Source organism: Neolamprologus multifasciatus, chromosome 20 (assembly GCF_963576455.1).
Source record: "Neolamprologus multifasciatus chromosome 20, fNeoMul1.2, whole genome shotgun sequence".
In the NCBI taxonomy this organism is placed as follows: Eukaryota; Metazoa; Chordata; class Actinopteri; order Cichliformes; family Cichlidae; genus Neolamprologus; species Neolamprologus multifasciatus.
In genome coordinates, this window is record NC_140458.1 from 31,333,228 (window position 1) to 31,352,437 (window position 19,210).

Genomic DNA, 19,210 nt, shown 5'->3' on the forward strand with positions numbered 1-19,210 from the left:
ATGGAGTATTTCATCTGTTGTGTAAGTATAAAAGTCTGCTTAGGTCACTTTAATGTAACGCTCCTGCATTAGCGTGACCTCGGGTTATAACTGAGGTCACATTTACCACATAAAACGCATCAAACTGAGCGTGCGTGAACCATGGCCAGTCAGAGGGGTGCAAGGTCACTGCAAAGACTTATATTAGTGACGTAATTGCCAATCATCTGTCACCAGGTAAAGATGCCTGCACAGTATGTGCCTATACATTTTATTTTAACGCAGTTACAGCCACATCACGTGTGTGACAGGGTGGGCTGTACACCAGATGAACTAAATAGGCAACCAAATTAACTCGCTGTAATTAATATATATATTTTTAAAAAAACACAGGCAGTCAGTATCCAAAGTACACAAGTATCCTTGGGCAAGACACTTAAACCTTGAGTAGCCCCACTTGACTGATCAACTAACTAGAAAGTACCAGTTCATTTACTATTTATACTCTATGGTATACTCATGAATATATATATAAGTGCAAAATATCTGTCCTGGATTGAGTCTTGAGATTGAAAAAAAAGAGGCCAACTGGATTTCTTTAGGTTTGTGAAGATGTTTCACTTCCCATCCAAGAAGCTTCTTCAGTTTTTAAAACAAATGAAGAAGTTGGAGAGTCCCAGGTGGGGGCTGTCCCCTTTGGAGGTGGTCCTGAGGGTTGTGGATGGTGTGAAAATAGGTGTGGGTCATTACCATTACCTGGGGTTAAGGGTAAAGTCACTATGAGACCTTGCCCCACCCCATGTGACCTATTTAGGTCACCTAAGGCAAAGTGTGAGTAGTGTATGAAGTGCCTGGGAGTGGATCATAGGTAGCTGACAGGTGGTGCTGCAGAGTCAAATCAGATGAGACATTTTCTCTGGGCACAGAAGTGGATCAATGAAGGGCAGCTGTGAGCGCAGAATTTCCTCAACACATTTCTATTTGTCTGGTGATTTATGCAATTATCAAGTAGGGTTGAGCTTTAAAAACTAGCTGCACACGCTGATGAATGACCTCTTTTAAATTACAAAGAAAGATGAGGGGTTCTTCCAAAAGTGTGACCTGCATGGGATAATCCGCTCAGTCCTTTAGTCATTCTGGTTACCAGGATTGCTGCAGAAGCACTAAACTACTGTTACCTGAAGCTTCTACGGCAGAGCTCAAGCAGCAAATCGTATGCATTAGTGTAACTTATAGTTGAAGTGTGTCAGCAGCATTCAGCCGACGGGGTACGGTGACTTTACCGGTCGATCCGATGGTGACGTGTGATTAATGGCACAACAAAAACCTGTCAGTTTACTAAGAACAAAATTTAAAAAATGCTTCAACTTTTACATCAGATTTATTTTTCTTACTCACATATTACATACAACAAAACTGCATTCCAAACATCCTATGAATAACTTTCAGTTACACTGGTTACAAATGTTCTTGCATGAATGAGAAATTTACAGAAAACATTGAACAAAATGCACGACGGAGAACACAAGCGGCACCCGTGTCTCCTTTTTCTCGTAGCTCTAAATATTTAACAAAAAATAATTTTTTTCAGCCAGCTGAATGGTGCTATAAACATTCTTGACGGTTTGGGATAGAGGCACGCACCAACAGGCTGCTGGACCAGACACACCAGCATCTGACAAAAGTATTGCAGCGATACCATCTAGTGGTGTAAATGCATACCCTGAGAGTACAGACGTTTCCTCCTGAACCGAGTATATAAGCAACGGGAAAGACACCAGTCGCAACTCTCGGGGTGGGTTTCACAGTCAGGGTTTTACGCTGATGGATCTACTCCATAAAGCCTTTTAATTCTGGACCACCTCAAGATCCTCCCCCAACTCTTCATTCTTCTTCTCTCGTCTTTGAAACGTTCTTATAAACCTGCTTGCAGACTTGTCCTTCACAGAACAGCTCCTAAGGAGAAAAGGTCAGAAAAGTTTTAATAATTACATTTTATTTAAATATAACAGATTCAAATGAGTTCAATAATACATCGTTTTTCAATTCTGTGTATTATGTAGAATGTCCAAATTCACAGTCTTACCAGATGAAGCTTGTCATCTTCAATCCAGTGAGTCCATCCCCTGTTCTTCTTCTCTCCAGTCTGTTCACATATTAGTTTGTTCCCCTCCCATCTCACGAGTGACTGCACAGGTAACAGAGAAGCGAAGCGTGAATCACGACTTGTTTTTCAACATGCATAATATTCAAACCCTTCCAATTATGATATTTATGATACACTTTAGCCATTCCCATTCACCTTCAGGTGTCTGTTGTCTAGTCCCTTTGTAAACTCGTTAAATTCCTGGCCCACTTTGAAGGTGACCGTGTAGTTTCGGAAAGTGCTCGTGGTTTTGATGATGAACTGGTCCCCCTGCCGCTCAATTGTTTTCTTTAAGGTAAGTTTTGCAGCAATTTTTCGTAAGGAAGCGCTTATGCCTGGAAAAGTGGAAAAAGAGGTTGAACAGTAGGCACAAATTCATTTTCTCATTTCTCGCACAGTTCAATTAAATGATAAATAGCCCCGCTGTCGTGTTTTTCTACAAAAGTGCATTTTGAATGATGTGAACGCACATACTCTGGAGGGAAACAACACACGGACTTACCCAGCGCAATCATGTAGTTGTCAAAGTTGACATTGCTGATCATTTCCCATTTGCCACTCAGGCTGGCAGGCATGCTGACGGACTTGACTTTTCCTTCTTTTGGGAAGCGTGTAAGTGCAAGGTGATCCTGAGCCGGTCAGGTGCAGACTGCTGAGAAGAGGCTGAGGCAAATGCTGCTTATATGAGATCAGGAGACTCAGAGGCAGGTGTGTCCTGTCACCTGAGGATGAGAGAGGTGACCTGATTTGTTCCAGAGTAAAGAAGAGGCCAGACGTGTCAGACTGGTGCAACAGTTTAAACATGGCTGTGAAAATTTGCCCCAGGCATCACGCCTTTATGGCATTCAAATCCTAATGGGTCATGTTATCCAGAAGCAGTGTTTGGATTTGAATGACGGACTGAAAGGCTTTTTATCCTTTTCTTTTAATAAAACAAAAAGTTACTCAGAATTAATCACTTGTACAATGACGGCAAAGCAGTCACTCTATTTCTGTTATATAACTGCAGTAAATACAGCCATGTGAAGAGATTTTACATGACTAAATACACAAACTCCACACACAAAGTCCACCCTAATTGCTTCAATAGGAATTAAGAAGGTAAGCAGCAGCAAGGAGCAGCTGGAATCGTTGGAATCGTCACCGGGACAAAGCCTCTTCTTTCTAAAAAGAAAAAGGCAGCACAGCCATAGAAGAGTGGACCAAAGTTCCTCCACAACCATGTGACTGAAAAATCAAACAGAAAGTTGTAACTTCCAAGTTACTGTTTCTAACTGTGGTTCTACAAGCTAATATATATAGGTAATAATAATAATAATAATAGGTAATAATCATGGAATAAGGGCTGCACAGTCCTGTTGTAAATGTAAATGTTATATTGACCGATTTGCACACTATACTTTTTATCTTAAATTGTGATTATATGTATTTATCACGTAGTGTAGTAGCTGGTAGGCATACATTATCTAGCACTTTATCTTTTTTTGTAATGTTTTTGTACTATGTGTGAATTTGCTGTGGCACTGGACTCTGAGTTTCAATAATCTATATATTTCCAGTTAAAAGAAAATAAATCATGCTCATCTCATTTAAGGTTTTATATTTATATAATAGTTATATAGGGAGAGGGATTTCAATATTCCAGTTTAGACGTAAACAGAATCAAACAGCTGCTGTTTCTTACAAACAGGGCTTACGTAAAAATGGCACACCTTTATGTGCAATGAGGAACATAGTGACACTCTTGCACTATCTGGCATGCAGTGTGAAAAGGATTGATGTAAGTCAAGTGTCGAAAAAAAAAAAAGACACACAGGGCACTTATCCAAATACTCGGGTGTTGTTGTTGCTTCTTCTGACGGGGTGTCTTGTGACATGGGAAAACCACGTCAGGGTTTTTCCCTGCCAACGCTCTAAATGTGCGTAAAGACAATGCAGACGTATTAACTGCTTAAATAAAACACAGAGGAGTTTGGGATGCTAGCTAAAACATACTCAGGGTAAATTGGTAGAAATAATAATGTTTTTCAAAATGAATCATAATAAAATTATTATTATTATTAAAATACTACTACTAATAATGATCAATTCTGATACTAATGATGATGTTCTCTGTTATATTCTAGTTTTAAACCCCATTACTATAATCGCATCTCTTCATTCGGCTGAAGTTTCGTTATTTCACCGGAAATCTAAAAGTAAGGATAATCCTGCGAGATAAGCATTTCCATCATGAAAGCATAGCTAGGACTTTCTAAGGATTCCTATCTGTGCGATAAAAGCAACAATGAACGGCTCACAAGGTGGTAAACAAAGAGTGCTGTTTATTTCTAGAATATCACATATCATGTCTTTATCATCAGATTGAAGAAGTGGGTATTTAAAGTATGGAAAAATACAGCTCTAGGTACAAAAACATGTTGACTAACCGGAGTGCACTGAAGCCAGACATAGAAAGGATAACTGTGGTAAAGCAAGTGTGATTCAATTAATTCTCTATGCACCATATTTCATCTAATAAAAAACATCGTCGGCTCACCATTTCACAGTTGAATGTAAATCCTTTGATTGACTGGAAACACATTTATGTGACCGCTCATCTATATGATCTGCTGCTCAGTTATTTTGTGATCTTGTGTATTTTTCCACACACGCAAACAAAAAGTTCCAGCAAAGTGAAACTGTTACTAAATCACTTCACTCAACAAGCTGAAACACACCCATTCTTAGAAAAGACCCCTGTTCAGTGCAGGCACTGTCGGAAGCTTGAATTATGTGAATTTGTGTTTCGTTTTAAATTCACAGTCAAATTTCCTCAACTTGAGGAAGCACCCGTGTACCTCTGGAGGGGCGCTAGAACCACATCTGCATTTTTCTGCTCGCTCTCAGAGCTGTACAGGCCGTGCTCTTTGATGTAGTGAATGACGCTGTCTGGCAGAAGGTATCTGACGCTCTGGCCGCGCCGCAGCGACCGCCGCACGTGAGTGGCTGAGATGTCGTTAGTCACCCATTCACGGACGATATGGATGTTCTTGCGATACTTCCACAGCAAGTCTGACTGGTGGATGAACTTATGTGGATCGCTGTTGCTGCGGCTGATGCAAACCAAACCGTGGCGGCCCACGATCTCTGCGATATCCTCCTGCTTCCACATGTTGGGAATCCCAAAAGACTCGAGGACGTCAGCCCCGCACAGCAACATCAGCTGAAGGTCATCTGAGCACAGAGAAACAAGTCTGTCAGCACAACACAAGAGTCAACTAATCCACACTGTGCATATGCTTCAGGTCCAAACTTTAAGAAGACCCCAATTCTTCCAGTTTTTTATTGAAATTCAAGCAGTTTAATGTCTCGTTGAGATTAAAGCACAGAACAACCCTGGAATCCATTTATAAATCAAAATGTAATCTAAACTTTTCATCAAAGTAGTCACCTTTGGCAGAGAGAACAGCTAAAAACACTCATGGCATTATCTCTACAATGCCATCTATCCATCCGTCCAGCCGCATGAAAGTGAAGCTCTCGATTTACCAGTCAATCGACGTCCCTGTCCTCTACTATGGTCGCGAGCTCTGGGTAGTGACTGAAAGAATGAGATTGCGGATACAAGCGGCGAAAATGAGCTCAGCCACCTGAGAATGGCTCAGAGTAGAGTCACTACTCCTCCACATCGAAAGAAGTCAGTTGAGGTGGTTCAAGCATCTGGCAAGGATGCCTACTGGCCAACTCCAGAATGAGGCCCAGGGGCTGATCCAGGACCTGCTGGAGACATTAGATCTCTCGGTTGGCCTAGAAATGTTCCTCGGGATAAGCTGGAGGAGGTGGCTGGAGAGAGGAAGGTCTGGGCATCCTTGCTTAGGCTACTGTGCCCACGACCGTGCCATGGATAAGGAGAAGAAAATGGATGGATGGAAGTTTTTCCCAGCTGTGTTGCAGAAATTCCCATAAATGCATGGCACTTTTAGGATGGAGAGTGTGCTGGCTTGTTCCTTTTTCCTACTGTAGTTCTGGCACAGCTTGGACTTATGTTTTGGGTTTTTATCTTGGTGTAGGATGAACCCCTGACCAACTAGGTGCATACCAGAGGGTGCTGCATGGCGATGCAGAACCATTTTGGTTCAAGGTGCCTCTAAATCTGTACATGTCACCAACATCCCGAGACCATCACGCTTCCTCCTCATATTTAAAAGTTGATGTCACACTCAACATGTTTTTTCTTGTTCAATGGTGTACAAAAGTAGGTTGGTAGGACCAACTGTCAAAGCTCAATCAACCTCCTTTGCTGCGGAACAGGTTCAAGTTCTTAATCCATTTCCTGTTCTCTAAAAAAAGCCGTTGTATATTTCTGAAATATGTATTTTTTTAGTTTTAAGTAACATTACACTATTTTAAGCAATTCATTGGACTTGAGCTGCTTGAATTTCAATTTAAAGAATGGAAGAATTGGGCTCTTCTTAAAGGTTGGAGCATTAGTGTATTCACTATCTGTCATGGGGCAGAACAGTGCATATGTGACTGTCGCAGGAACTGCCCGAAATGACACACATGAAATCAAATTCTATTTATTTCAGCTTCTACATCAGTTGAGTTTGAAGGTGTGGAATAACAAAGAAGTGCGCTTACTGGAACTTGCTTACATTAGCTGCAAATAAGAACACACCCAAATGTCCTAGTGAATTGTCAGTGGTCACGTCGCACTGCAGATCGTTGCAGGGTTGAAATTTTGATGAGGAAAGAGGGTGATTCATGGAATAAAGAAGAAGATATCCAGTTCTGCTGCACTGCTTTTAAACTGAACTGCTGACATCTTAACCCTGTAATGCCAAGTGTAACATATTCGATACATGAGATTTTGTGACCTCTGCATTTTCTGTTTTCCATTTTTTTTCCTGAATAAATTGGACAGTAAGTATTTAAGTAATACATTGCACAAAAATGCCAACTGTAGCTCACATATAACTCATATATGCAAACTGAGAAAATTGATATTTAATACATTTTTTGTCAGAATATTCTGGCAATTACACTTCATGGTTCAAGCTTTACAGGGTTAAGCGATGCTAGTAGAACTTAAATGCAAAGCATAGTATGCACTTCAACCTGACAGCTTTTACAATGCCCCTTCAGCAAAAATCAAGTGCTTCCATAACGCATATTTTTCCCTTCCATTCCCCGGAGGCTCAGCTCATGCTGTTAACACCACACCTGTGTATCCACACCCTAAACCCATTCTCTTGTCAGTTAAGCTGCAAACAGGAAAATCCTGACAACTACGTTTGTTGCATGGCTCGTTTGATGGATAAGAAAAGTTACAGACAACGACAGGGAGGTAAATGTATGGCATGACTTACCTCTGTCTTTGCGATGATTCTCTTCGATGCGCCTCTTTTTTGCATACTTGATCGTGTCCACATCATCGATGTTCTGCTCTGCTGCAAGAAGCTCCTCATAGTGATGCCTGTACATTTACAAATTGGAATCAAAGATTTTTATCAAGCAAAAACCACGCTGTGTGTATACTGTATTTACAGTTGGCTATAAAGTGGAAAAAGGCTACTATTGCTAGTTGTCAGTCAGCAAAATAGTGCTCCAAAATCCAATTCTCGTTATGCTAAATGCATTTGATCACATTATTAAACTGTTTTTGGGGTTTTTTTTCTTCAAGTCTGTGAGGCTGCAGTTTGGATACTATTTCAGATTCTTTTCACCATCAGCATTTAATAATTTCAGCCTTCAACTTAAATAATTAAGGAATTTTGATTGACTTTGTCTGATTCTATCTTGTTTGAACTACACCTGCAAAGTTCTGGGAAGTTTTCAGCAAATCATAACATGTATCGAGTATCATACCAGTGAAGGCTCTCACATTTCCTGCCTTGCATTTCTTCCTGCTGCCACAGGAAAACAAAGATTCTAAATAATGATTTCATTTATGTGAGGCATAATGATGTTAATTATCTAATATCTAATTAAGCCTGCACAAGTTTAATTTTAATCCCTAAGGTTTAAATCAAACCTCTATAATGGATTTTGTTGCTTTAAGAATTAATTTATCTAGAAAACGATAAAAGGTTTCAACAAGACATGGGATGAAGAATACAGAGTCTATCATTCAGCAGTGTGTGAGCCAGTGTAACTGCAGGGAGTGTGACGCTTTGTGTGTAAAAATAGTTCATACTTAATGATGCAGCAACACACACACACACACACACACACACGCACACAGAATTCATAAAGCAATTATCATTAAGGTTACCACTAATTGCCTACATCACAAGTCATTTAAAGATGCTTTAGGTTTGGGAAATTAGTATTTTAATAGGCATTATTACTTGCAGTGATAATGTTAAGTTAATAGAGAAGAAAGTGGGCGGACTGGGGTGAGTCAGTAATAAAGGTGCATCAGAAAACAACAGATAACAAAACAGTAAAGTTCACAGGTAGTGTCACACAGTTTTTGTCTCAAGACAAACCACCTACATCAAACAAAAGCACTCCCAGCACTCAGACGCATGAAATGTCAACTCACCGAACTACTTTAGCCGTTTCCACCCACTCTGGCTGCAAACTCTCCCAGGAATCCACCATAACCCAGTCTGAGCTTTCGGTAGCCAATCGAGTCATCTCCAGACGGTGGCAGGCTTCAATCAAGCCCTTTTTCTTATATGCGTCACCCACTGGAGAGATGATTCCTCTCACCACCTTATACTGACCTTACGCACAAAAGAAGATGTGTTTAAGTACTGGTCAGGTAAAATATTATATTTGACCTCTATTATTACTAGTACTTTTCCTACAAACATATACAAAAAACATTACAAGTTTGCAAAATATAATGTGTAAAATTTGCATAGTATTTGAAATAAGTTCAGTTTTTCCTACATAATGTATTTTCTTTTAATTTTTGAGATGAATTATTAGACTTTATTGGACAGAACAGTAGAGTAGAGAAGAAAGTTGGAAGAGAGCACAAGGGAAATGACACACGGGAAGCTGTCTGAGCAGAATAGAATCCAGGCAGCCACAGCCAAAACAAAGACAGAATCAAAGAAATCAGCATTTACTGAATAAATAATTGGTTGTAGCTCGTTAGTGTAGTGGTTTACACATTAGCCTAACAAACAAAAGATCCCTGGTGTGATCCCAGGTCTGTCAAATCAAAATATGTGGTGAAATGCAAAGTCATTCCAGCTGGAGGGGTCAGGAAGGGGATCTGGCATAAAACTCCCAAATCAAGTATGAGGCACAACCTAATAGTGTCTGTTAATAATAATGCAATATTAAAACACTGCCAGCTTTTCTGTACTGTCATATTAATCAATTTACAAAAGCATAATTCCTTCTTGAACTATTTTGTATCTGGACTTTTGGTATAACAATTTTATCCAAAACACTTGTCTCTCCAATGTACTGATTCACAATCCCTTTTTAAGACAAAGCTACCCCTTTCACTTAATTTTTGCACATCTATCCATCTTCTTCCAATTTATCCATTTCAGGATTGCAGGGTACATCCTGGGTAGATTGCAAATCTGTTGCAGGGGTAACATATAGAAACAGAGAACCCTTCATGCACACATTTGCACCTACAGCAAGTTTAGAGAACTAATTAAATCTAACTAACTAAATGATGATGATAATATTTGAGATATTAGACTTTAGAATAACTTAGTTGAACAGCATGGAGGGTAACTGAATTTTAAAAAAATGAATGGGTGATAAAGGTGGAGATGCATCACACTAAAAGATCCAATTTTCATGTAACTCAACCTGTGTCTTCCAGGTGATCTCGAGCCAGTTCAAACATCCTCATGTGCATGTTGGTGATGGGGTTGAAGGACCCGCAGGCCAGCAGGACCACTTTGGTTATACTGTGACCCTCCATGGCTCATACTGGAGCTGGGTTTGCACAAACAAGGAGAAGAAACGAAGACTGATTAAGACTTGGCTGATCACATGTCGAGAATCGCTTTGTGGGGGGCGGAAACAGTATATTTGTATCAAGAGAGTAGTTTAACCTCGTTTAAATACAGTCTGTGAGCTTCATTAAGTGGAACTACAAACGTAAAGAAAACTAAAGCTCGACGCTTTATCTACGTTAAACGTTAGCATTCGACTATAACAATTAGCTAACTTTAGCTTATCTATTGAGCACAGCGCGAGCCTCCTTTTACGTCCAAGATTCACGTACAGGACCCTTAAACAGACAAAACATGAACTCGGTGCTTAACTTAAAAGCAAATTATGCGTTTTTAATAGAATGTCAAATAACGTAGTCATTGTAGTACCAAGACAAACAGCTACAGATACCATTTGCGTTTCACCTGCTTCCTCCTTTGACGTCACGGACTACGCTGTAAGATCCACTAATCCGATTGGACACAATCGACAAGGAAGCGGCGAGCCGCACCCGCTCTGGTGGTGCTGCGTTCACAATCACAAATTCCCCAAATCCCAAACGTCTCGACTAATAGTAAACGTGTTATAGCCGTGTTTTTAAGTAATTATTTTTAATTTTCCTCTAGAGTGGCCACCTTCTTTAATTTACGACAAACTCTTGAGTAAATGCTAACATTCTACTAAGGCTGATTTGCAGCTGTTTACAAAGAAATTCCCGGTAAGATGTTTTCCTTTAGCATGTACGCTAGCTGTTTAGCTAACAAAACAACTTGGACTGTTTGCATGAACTTCCAACACACAGATACATTTATCCTATCAGTGTAGTCGCCAAAGAGACTGTTAGATCCGATAAAGTGCTGTGTTTTTTTCACTAACAGCTCTGCTCTCATCGAGTGGAAATAGCACGTTAGGTCATCTTTGAGTTATCTGTGAAGTACCTCAGCAACAAAACCTAACGTGATCTGTTGTTTGGTGCCAGTTCTCTCAGTTCCCGTAGAAAAAATAGGATTTTAACTGAAGATGGCCTCTCGAGGGAAATCAGAAACTGGAAAACTGAGGCAAAATATGGAGGAACAACTTGACAGACTAATGCAGCAGCTTCAGGACCTGGAGGAATGCAGGTGTAGTACAGAAAAAGAAAAACAATAAACTCCTCTTGTGTGCTTTTTGTATATGAAAATCTGGCATGCAGTACCTGAAGAATAACAAAGAGAATAAAAAACAGTGAGTAAATAAATGCTTTTCTATTCTTTTGTTGTGTCTCAGTTTTGATTCCTTCATTTGTTTATTCCAGAGAAGATCTGGATGAGGAAGAGTACGAAGAGACAAAGAAGGAAACTTTGGAGCAGCTGGGTGAATTCAACGACTCCTTAAAGAAAATAATGTCAGGAGATATGACACTTGTGGATGAACTCAGTGGGATGCAACTGGTATGGACAATTAATGCGCTACTACTGTGTATTAGGAGTGCATTACATAGGTTATAGCACATTGATTAAGAAAACTGTTGATTAGTAAAATGTCAGAACGTTCAGATGTTTCTGTCTTCATCAGGCGATCCAAGCTGCCATCAGCCAAGCCTTCAAAACCCCGGAGGTGATACGACTTTTTGCTAAGAAGCAGCCAGGACAGCTGAGAAGCAGACTGGCAGAGGTTTGCAATGTTAAATATATACTGTGTAATACACACACACACACATACAGAGTTGTGGTAAGAAGTTTACACACCCTCATCATGTGCATGAATATCATGTTAATTTGGGGCATTTAATGATTTCTTTGATGTTTCATTTTTACTTTCTATATTACTTCTTTTTTTATCTTTAATGACTTGGAAAAACATGAATTGTGTGCACAAGATTGAATTTAATTTGGATTTTCTCGAAACCATACAGGCTCAAACATAAACATACATTCCCACTAATATTTGGTTAAATTGTCATCTCCACTTTTGCTTAACATCAACAATCTTCTGGCATACTTCTTGCTGGATATCTGACCGATCTTCACGGCAGTGTTGGCAGAATCCATTTAAATTGGTCGGTTTCCTGGCACAGACACGACTTTTAAACGCAGTCCATACATTTTCAACAAGGATGGGGTCGGGGCTTTGGGAAGGTCATTCCAAAAGCTTAACGTTAGCCTGTTTTATCCAAACTGAAACCAGTTCTAATGTGTGTTTGGGATTATTGTTCTGATCATGTGTCGTGTTCATTTGAGGTGAAGTTGAAGAATTTAGAGGTATTCCTCATCCTTCATTACTCCATCCACTTTGTCCACTTATTGAAAGATTTAAGTGAGTGCATGTCTATATTTAAGCCTATTATTTCACCCTGTGTGGATTGGAAGAAATCCCCCAAAAAATTCAAACTTGTTTTAAAATTCTTCTTGTTTAATATCATGAAAGATGTTTGCTGGAAGAACAGTTCAAAGAAATTATCAAAAGCCCCAAATTGCCATGATTGCACACACAGAGTTCAGTCACACCTCAGTGTTTATGTGTGGATTCATTTGCCTGAAAATTTCCCGACCGGTGTGTGGCATACTGTGCAGATGGACCGCGATGTGATGGTGGGAAAACTGTCACGGGATGTGTACACGCAGCAGAAAATGGAAATCCTCACTGCCTTGAGAAAACTGGGGGAGAAGGTGAGGAGCACTCAGAGCACACGATTATAGTCGAGGATGATTCAGCGGCTTGTGCTACGTAAAGTCTGAAATGATTCATTTCAGTCATGCAGCCCTCACTAGCTGCCTCGAATGTTTCCTTTCATTCATGTTGCAATTATGTGACAGCTCACCCCAGAAGACGAGACCTTCCTCACTGAAAACGCCACAGCGACCCTGAGCCAGTTTGAAAAAGTGACTGCAAACCAAGGTGAGCATAAAGATGATTTTACTACAAAACTGATACTTTCTCACAGATATTTCTGTTGACCTCATTTTACTTTCTTTTTTTCAGGGTCCGAAGACAAAATAATGGCTTTAGCTAGCTCTGGTGTGAAAACAAAGTCATAGCAGTTCTGCAAAAAAAAGGAAAAAAAAGTGTGTTTTTAATGAAGACAAAAATGTGCCATCCAATTATGGATTTTCTAAACAATCAGTGCGCTTTTAAGTGCTACTGCAGACGCTGAAACTTTTAACAGTATTGTTTTATATGTACACGTCAATCTTTGTAAATGTCTTTTAATCGTCCAGATAAAGCGTAAAAATGTATTTTAGGTACGAGCATGTGATTTGCTAAAAGGTGCGTGAATGTAGAGGACGGCGCAGACAGTTTGTTATTATGATCTTGTGGTTTGTGCAGTGATTCTTTATTCCAAAATGTCAACATTCAACAGTGCTGTTTTTAGGATGTTTTCCTTCAGGGTGTATTTTTATTTCAGCTAAAACTGTGCCGTCTGCGGGACTCTGAATAAAATAATAGAAACACTACATGTGCCAGGACTACAGCGCTTCAGATGATCGGATCTGCCTCGATTAACATGTACACTATAACCAATTTACAGTTGCATTTATAGATGAATACATTTGTAAACCACTTGTGTGCAGGTGAGATGTGGAGTCTGATGATATCTTCAGTAAAACTCGACGAGTCTTTCACCAGTTTAGTTGAAATGTGCTGAGTCTGCAGGGTGGATTAGAGCAGCCGTCGTCCAACAATATGAGAATCATAAAGTTTTATTAATAGTGTGGGTCTTCGGTCTGTTCATGGAGAAAATACAAAGATTTTACAGGATGAAGTAATGAATTGAGACGCTTTACCACTATTCAGTGTCACTTGGGTGTTTCCATTATTTTAATGAGTCCTCTATGCATTTATTATCATGCGACTCAAACTGATGACTGTAGTTTCATGTTGACAGTGATGAAGTTTGATGCGAGTTTAAAAACTATCAGAGTCTGTGTAGAAGTGAATGTCACAATGTTTACAGCATTAATCTTGATATTCTTGCTACTTTTAATGTGAGTAAAAAGAAAACTAACAACAGGCTTCATGTTTTATTTCCCGCCGTGTACACGCACCTGCCACTATGTACACCTGTTCAGCTGCTCATCAGCATTAATATTTTATCAGCCAATCACATTGCAGCAACTTAATGCATGTAGTCATGTTAGCATGGTCAAACAGAGTACCAAAATGCTGATTTAAAGTGACTTTGAATGTGTCATGGTTGTTGGTTGGGGAAAAGCGTGCGAGATTTGGGTGGTAGGCTCAGAATTTGGCGTGAACAGTATAAAAGCATGGATCTGATTGGGCTGCTGCTGGTGGTGTGGGGAATATTTTCTTCACACATTTTGGGCATCAAATAAACACCACAGCTTACCTGAGTGTTACTGCAGGCCATGTCCGTCACTTTATGACCACCGTGTATCCGTCTTGAATCTTTGCCGAAAGAATTAAGGTAATTCTGAAGGCAAGGAGGGTCCAACTTGATACTAGCAAGTCAAATCTAATAAAGCATCTCATGAGTGTATACACTGTTACACTCGTGGATGCTCATTTTAAACACGGCCAAAGTCTGAAATAATGAGATTGGCAAACATACATGTTCCGGAGTGGCTAAAGCTTTGGCTTCAAACTGCGCTCAAGGTTCACTTCAGACAGTTTTCAAATCTTGTCTCTGTATGTTGTCACTGAGAGTGGGTATCATAAATATGCTCTGAGCACAGGAGGCCCACCCACCTGCTGTTCAAACCCATTTTTGAGGGGCAGCCAATTCTAAGAAAGGGAAATGAGAAATATACCCAAGCATTAAGGCCTTACTGGTGTTACTGGTGGTTCTACTATACACAGTTTGAAATGTGAATCATGCAAAGCAGCCCTGGTAGAGTGCACGAATTAAAGCATGGAGTTGAAAAGGAGCATAATAAATCCACCAGCTATATATTTTATCGTGGAGCTGTAGCAGATCTTAGTTTCACCACCAGAGGGCAACAATGCTCAATATTTTTTAAAAAAGCACCACCCAGGGTGTGTTCCCATGCTGTGCACCGGAACCATGTTTACACTAGAGGATACAATGAAGGAAAACAAGAGCAGACAGAAGTTATACCCCATCTCATCTTCCTTTATTTTGTTTACGAGCAAGCATCAACCTCACTACATTTGCCTTTCAACTGGTAGAAAAGAGAGCAGCTCCAACAAGCACAAAGGAAACATCCAACCACGCTGAAAACACCGTCACCGTCCATTTTGAGCAGATTTTAAAACAAAGAAAAAAAATTTCTGGAGTGTCATGTATGTGTGAAACAGACAATCTGAGAATCAGTAGTGTATCGCGTCTCCTTTCTCACTCCGGTCTCATAGGCCCACGTGGAGCGTACACACACACACTTGTGGTTCATGCAAAGTCAATATACCCCCACCCACCTGTCCATCCACCCACCCTTCCTTACTTCATCTTGATGTTGTTACAGTATGGCTGCATTTCAGATTGTTAGGCAGTGACATTCATTGGGGGCGCACAACCCGAAAAACGAGATGCTAGTTAACCTTTGAACTGTAGCTGAAATGTGGACATGAAGTGTTTGACACAATGAAACCGTGAGAATTGCGTCACCGACAGGCATATATACTCTTGTGAAATTTCATGCTGCCCTCAAAAAAAATTAAAAAAATGTTTCTCAACAGCTCAAGCAACAGGACACCGTTAAAAAGAAGAAAAAAGAAACTCACCTTCCACTATACACAAATAGGTCAGTATACACGCTGTATGCTGCCAAAGCAATTTCATAATGTACATCTTTTAAAGGTGGATTCCGTCAATATGATTTTTAAGTACAATATCTATAGAAGATACGATGTGGATCTACTCCTCTACACATCAACAAGGACACGTGACATCTATGTAAAATGTTTTCACCTGTAATAAAACTAGCGTCGGCCTATTCTCGCGAGAAACTGAGAGAAAACGTCTCCCCAGCTACGAAAGAAATCTAGCATTAAAAATAAAAATAAAAGAGCACGGATAAGTGTGTTTGTTAGACCAGCTAATTACGCTATGATCGGCAAAAGGCACTCCCATCTCAGCCGGCTCAGACCTGGCGCCCCCCCTTTTTAATTTTTTTTTTTAAAAAGTTTTTTAGTTTTTTAAAACAAGCCAAAGTCATCATGGAAGGGAGACTGTTCACTACGTTTCAAATACACACCTATTTAAAAAAAATCAAATAAATCAAATGGATTCACTGAGCTGAAAACAAAAGTAGCCTGGAAACTTTTTACAACAACAATAATAATAATAATAATAATAATAAGCGTTGAAGGTGTTTTTAATTAATTTTGGCCTCTGAAAACAGATTTGCACTCAGACTTTTCCAATTCCGATAATGCCATTTTCTGCACAATCCAATGCCCCAAACATGGTCGTAATAAATGCATGTTTGGGAAACGCTTATATTTTACTCTGTACCCCCCCATAAAAGACGAACACTAAAATCGTTCAGTGTGACGGCACGTTTTTATCTGGTCTGGTGAAAGATTATATACAAGTTATGGACAACAGTGTCTGAGAGAAGACAAGAGGTTGGACACACTTTCCCAATCGTAAGCTTCATACTAATACCCGAAGGAAAATAAGTTTACCAAATGTAAACAAATATCTTTGAACAACTCTACAGTACAGTTTCATGTACAATAAAATCTAGTGGTCTACTGCAAAAAAATATCTCACTTTAAGATTCAAAGATTCATTTTTAAAGTGTTTTCCTGCTGAAGCATCGTCGTCAACGAAGACGACGATGCTTCAGCAATAAGCAGTTTAAAAATATACCTCATACAGGCTATGTATTATTATTTTAGGTAAAATAGCCGTGCCGTGAAAAGAAAAGAAAACATTGCCAGCAATTCAACGATTCAGCCAGTCTCCACTAAAGCTCATAAACATTTTCTTTCAGTAGCTTGAAAGGGTTTCTCCTTGAACCACAACAGGGACTGGGACAGGGACAAGGGTTTTAAAGCTGCTGAGGACATTTTAGTACCCTTATTTTCACCACGAACGGCACTGCTGAGCCGATCTTTGTGATTCCACACGACATTTTCTGAAACTGAAAGAAGATTCCCTCTGTAGTGTACATCAGTGAGATCTGCTGGGAATGAAACAACACTAAAGCCATGAGTAGAGCGTTGCCACGCGTGCAAGCGAAGCAAAAGCATCATGTGAAGCTGAAACCGTCAACTAAGTCCTCTGCCTACGAGAAAGCAAAAGAAGCTACTTTACTCCTCGCAAAAGATTAAAGGGACGAAATGGACACGTTTTTGTCATGGAAACCGCTGAACAGTCCTCGGTTTCGCATCGTGAAGCGAGACATTTTGTACAAGCGTGATGGAACAGCTTTTGCAGAAATTCAGCGGCATGCTGCGACAGCCTGTGTGACACAAATAGTCTACATTACATAATCGTAGATATTGGACCCCATTGATTAGGTCTTCACTAACACATTGACTAATTACATGGTTTCATTATATTTACAAAAATCTTTAAAAAGCAATTTATTTCTCTACACATGACTTCCCCAAAATTTCTCCATGCACTAAAAAGAAAAACAAAAAAAAAGAAATGGAAGAGGAAAATGCAGTCTACTTGTTAAAAGCATCATTTTCGATTCACTGTGGACTACAAGTCAAGAAAACCCAAGTCGGAGCTAGTTGTGAGTTTAGCGAATAAATCTACAAGCATTAGCAAAGAATATACATCAGGAGAAGCGATTGCTCTGCTCTTCAAAGCCGTACATCTGAGAGAAAACAAACAAAGTGCAGGGTTGGCTTCCTCACACAGTTCCAATGTAAGCCAGGTTTTCCTGGGAATTAAAATATAATAAATAAAAAAAAAAGTCAGCAATCTGGTGATGATTACACTACACTGAGTACCACCACTAAGATAACAACAGGAAAACCTTGACCATATATACGCTGAAGGGACTTTATGTTTCTCCTTTTCTTCATTTTTTTTATTTTTGTTAAGTTTTTACATCATGGCTCCTAGACATGAAACTGCAGGGAGTGCTGTGTGTGTGAGTGTGTGTGTGAGGGAGGGAGTATGAGTGAATTTCTGATGTGTGTGTCGGGAGCTCTTGTTTGGGTGTCTTGTGTGTGTTTAGTAGGTGAGGGTGGAGTCGTCCCACTCCAGCTGCTGCTGTCTGCTGGCCCCCTGCTGGTCCTCCGGCTCGCCGCCCTCCTCGTCTTCGCTGCTCTCTGACTCGGCGCTCGTGATGTCGTCTTCTTCCTCGCCGTCCTCGCTCTCCTCCTCCTCTTCCTCCTCCTCCTCGCTGCTGTGCTGGTCCTCGTACGTCTGCATTAGTGACAGCGAGAGAAAAGATGGAGACTGTGACTGTGGGCACTCATTTTGTGATCTTAAATACTCAATTACTTAAATTGGGCGACCAGGGGGGTTCAGGGGGTGGGGAAGCTCATCTTGTAACCGGAAGGTTGCCGGTTCGATCCCCAGCTCTGTCTGTCTTGGTCGTTGTGTCCTTGGGCAAGACACTTCACCTACCGCCTACTGGTGATGGCCGGAGGGGCCGACGGCGCGACATGTCAGTCTGCCCCAGGGCAGCTGTGGCTACAACTGTAGCTGCCTCCACCAGTGTGTGAATGTGAGAGTGAATGAATAGTGGAATTGTAAATAAATATAAATGCAATCTATTATTATTATTAAATGCGTGTAAGAAAAACTTTATACAGATCACGGCTTTGTTGAGCACCGTGAACGTTACCTTCCGGTTTCACATCATTTTCATGTATGTAACTGTGTTTGGACAACAACAAGCAGCCTCTGCTAATCAGACAAGTAGTGATGTGCGATACCACTGATTTCCTTTCAGATCCGATACCAAGTAAAATTCAGAGTGGTATCGACGATACTGATCCGATACGATACTTTGTACAAAAACATTTTATTTATTGTATCTTTTATTGTATCTCAAATTATAGCATCATCATGATTACAGGATATCAGATTACTTGTTCTTATAATGCAGAATTCATCATATAGAAATAAAAAAACTGAAGTTGTGCGCTATTTGAACACGCTGCCTGCCTGCAGCACTAAAGGACTCCGCGAGAGACGTCATATTCTGTGATATGATTTACTCTGAGGTGTTTGACGAGGTCAGTGGTGTTGCCACAACACCTCACTTTCTTGCCACATGTATCGCAAACCACGTCTCGGCTGTTTGTGGAGGTAAA

At 40.2% G+C, this 19,210-nt stretch overlaps 4 protein-coding genes across 9 annotated transcripts in view; 1 reads left to right on the plus strand and 3 right to left on the minus strand.

The window, feature by feature from the left end:
• Window positions 1-433: 433 nt before the first annotated feature.
• On the minus strand, window positions 434-2,889 carry rbp7a (retinol binding protein 7a, cellular). Its single transcript, XM_085146860.1, has 4 exons — window positions 2,628-2,889; window positions 2,282-2,460; window positions 2,066-2,167; window positions 434-1,935 (listed from the first exon to the last, which is right to left on the minus strand). The coding sequence occupies exons 1-4, from the start codon at window positions 2,698-2,700 to the stop codon at window positions 1,864-1,866; spliced, it is 426 nt and encodes a 141-aa protein (XP_085002986.1). The 5' UTR covers window positions 2,701-2,889; the 3' UTR covers window positions 434-1,863.
• Window positions 2,890-4,221: 1,332 nt separating this feature from the next.
• nmnat1 (nicotinamide nucleotide adenylyltransferase 1) lies at window positions 4,222-10,473 on the minus strand. 3 transcript variants are annotated; one of them, XM_085146858.1, is made up of 5 exons: window positions 10,450-10,473; window positions 9,896-10,024; window positions 8,655-8,838; window positions 7,477-7,583; window positions 4,222-5,341 (listed from the first exon to the last, which is right to left on the minus strand). In XM_085146858.1, exons 2-5 carry the CDS (start codon window positions 10,008-10,010, stop codon window positions 4,941-4,943), a joined length of 807 nt encoding a protein of 268 aa, XP_085002984.1. In that variant the 5' UTR covers window positions 10,011-10,024; window positions 10,450-10,473; the 3' UTR covers window positions 4,222-4,940. The 3 variants fall into 3 exon arrangements, with proteins under 3 accessions (XP_085002984.1, XP_085002983.1, XP_085002981.1); XM_085146857.1 differs by having other exon boundaries at window positions 4,425-5,341; window positions 10,436-10,454; XM_085146855.1 differs by having other exon boundaries at window positions 4,425-5,341; window positions 10,414-10,452.
• Window positions 10,474-10,567: 94 nt separating this feature from the next.
• lzic (leucine zipper and CTNNBIP1 domain containing) lies at window positions 10,568-16,095 on the plus strand. The gene is made up of 7 exons (XM_085146859.1): window positions 10,568-10,742; window positions 11,004-11,145; window positions 11,319-11,454; window positions 11,579-11,677; window positions 12,577-12,672; window positions 12,820-12,901; window positions 12,986-16,095. The coding sequence occupies exons 2-7, from the start codon at window positions 11,045-11,047 to the stop codon at window positions 13,039-13,041; spliced, it is 570 nt and encodes a 189-aa protein (XP_085002985.1). The 5' UTR covers window positions 10,568-10,742; window positions 11,004-11,044; the 3' UTR covers window positions 13,042-16,095.
• The window catches only part of clstn1 (calsyntenin 1), a 37,008-nt gene continuing 32,872 nt past the window's right edge, over window positions 15,075-19,210 (minus strand). For all 4 annotated transcript variants that reach the window (XM_085146851.1, XM_085146854.1, XM_085146852.1 and 1 more), the window contains one exon: window positions 15,075-18,314. In XM_085146851.1, coding sequence (XP_085002977.1) covers window positions 18,120-18,314 — 195 coding nt within the window. In that variant the 3' untranslated portion in view covers window positions 15,075-18,119. The remainder of the gene's footprint in view (window positions 18,315-19,210) is intronic.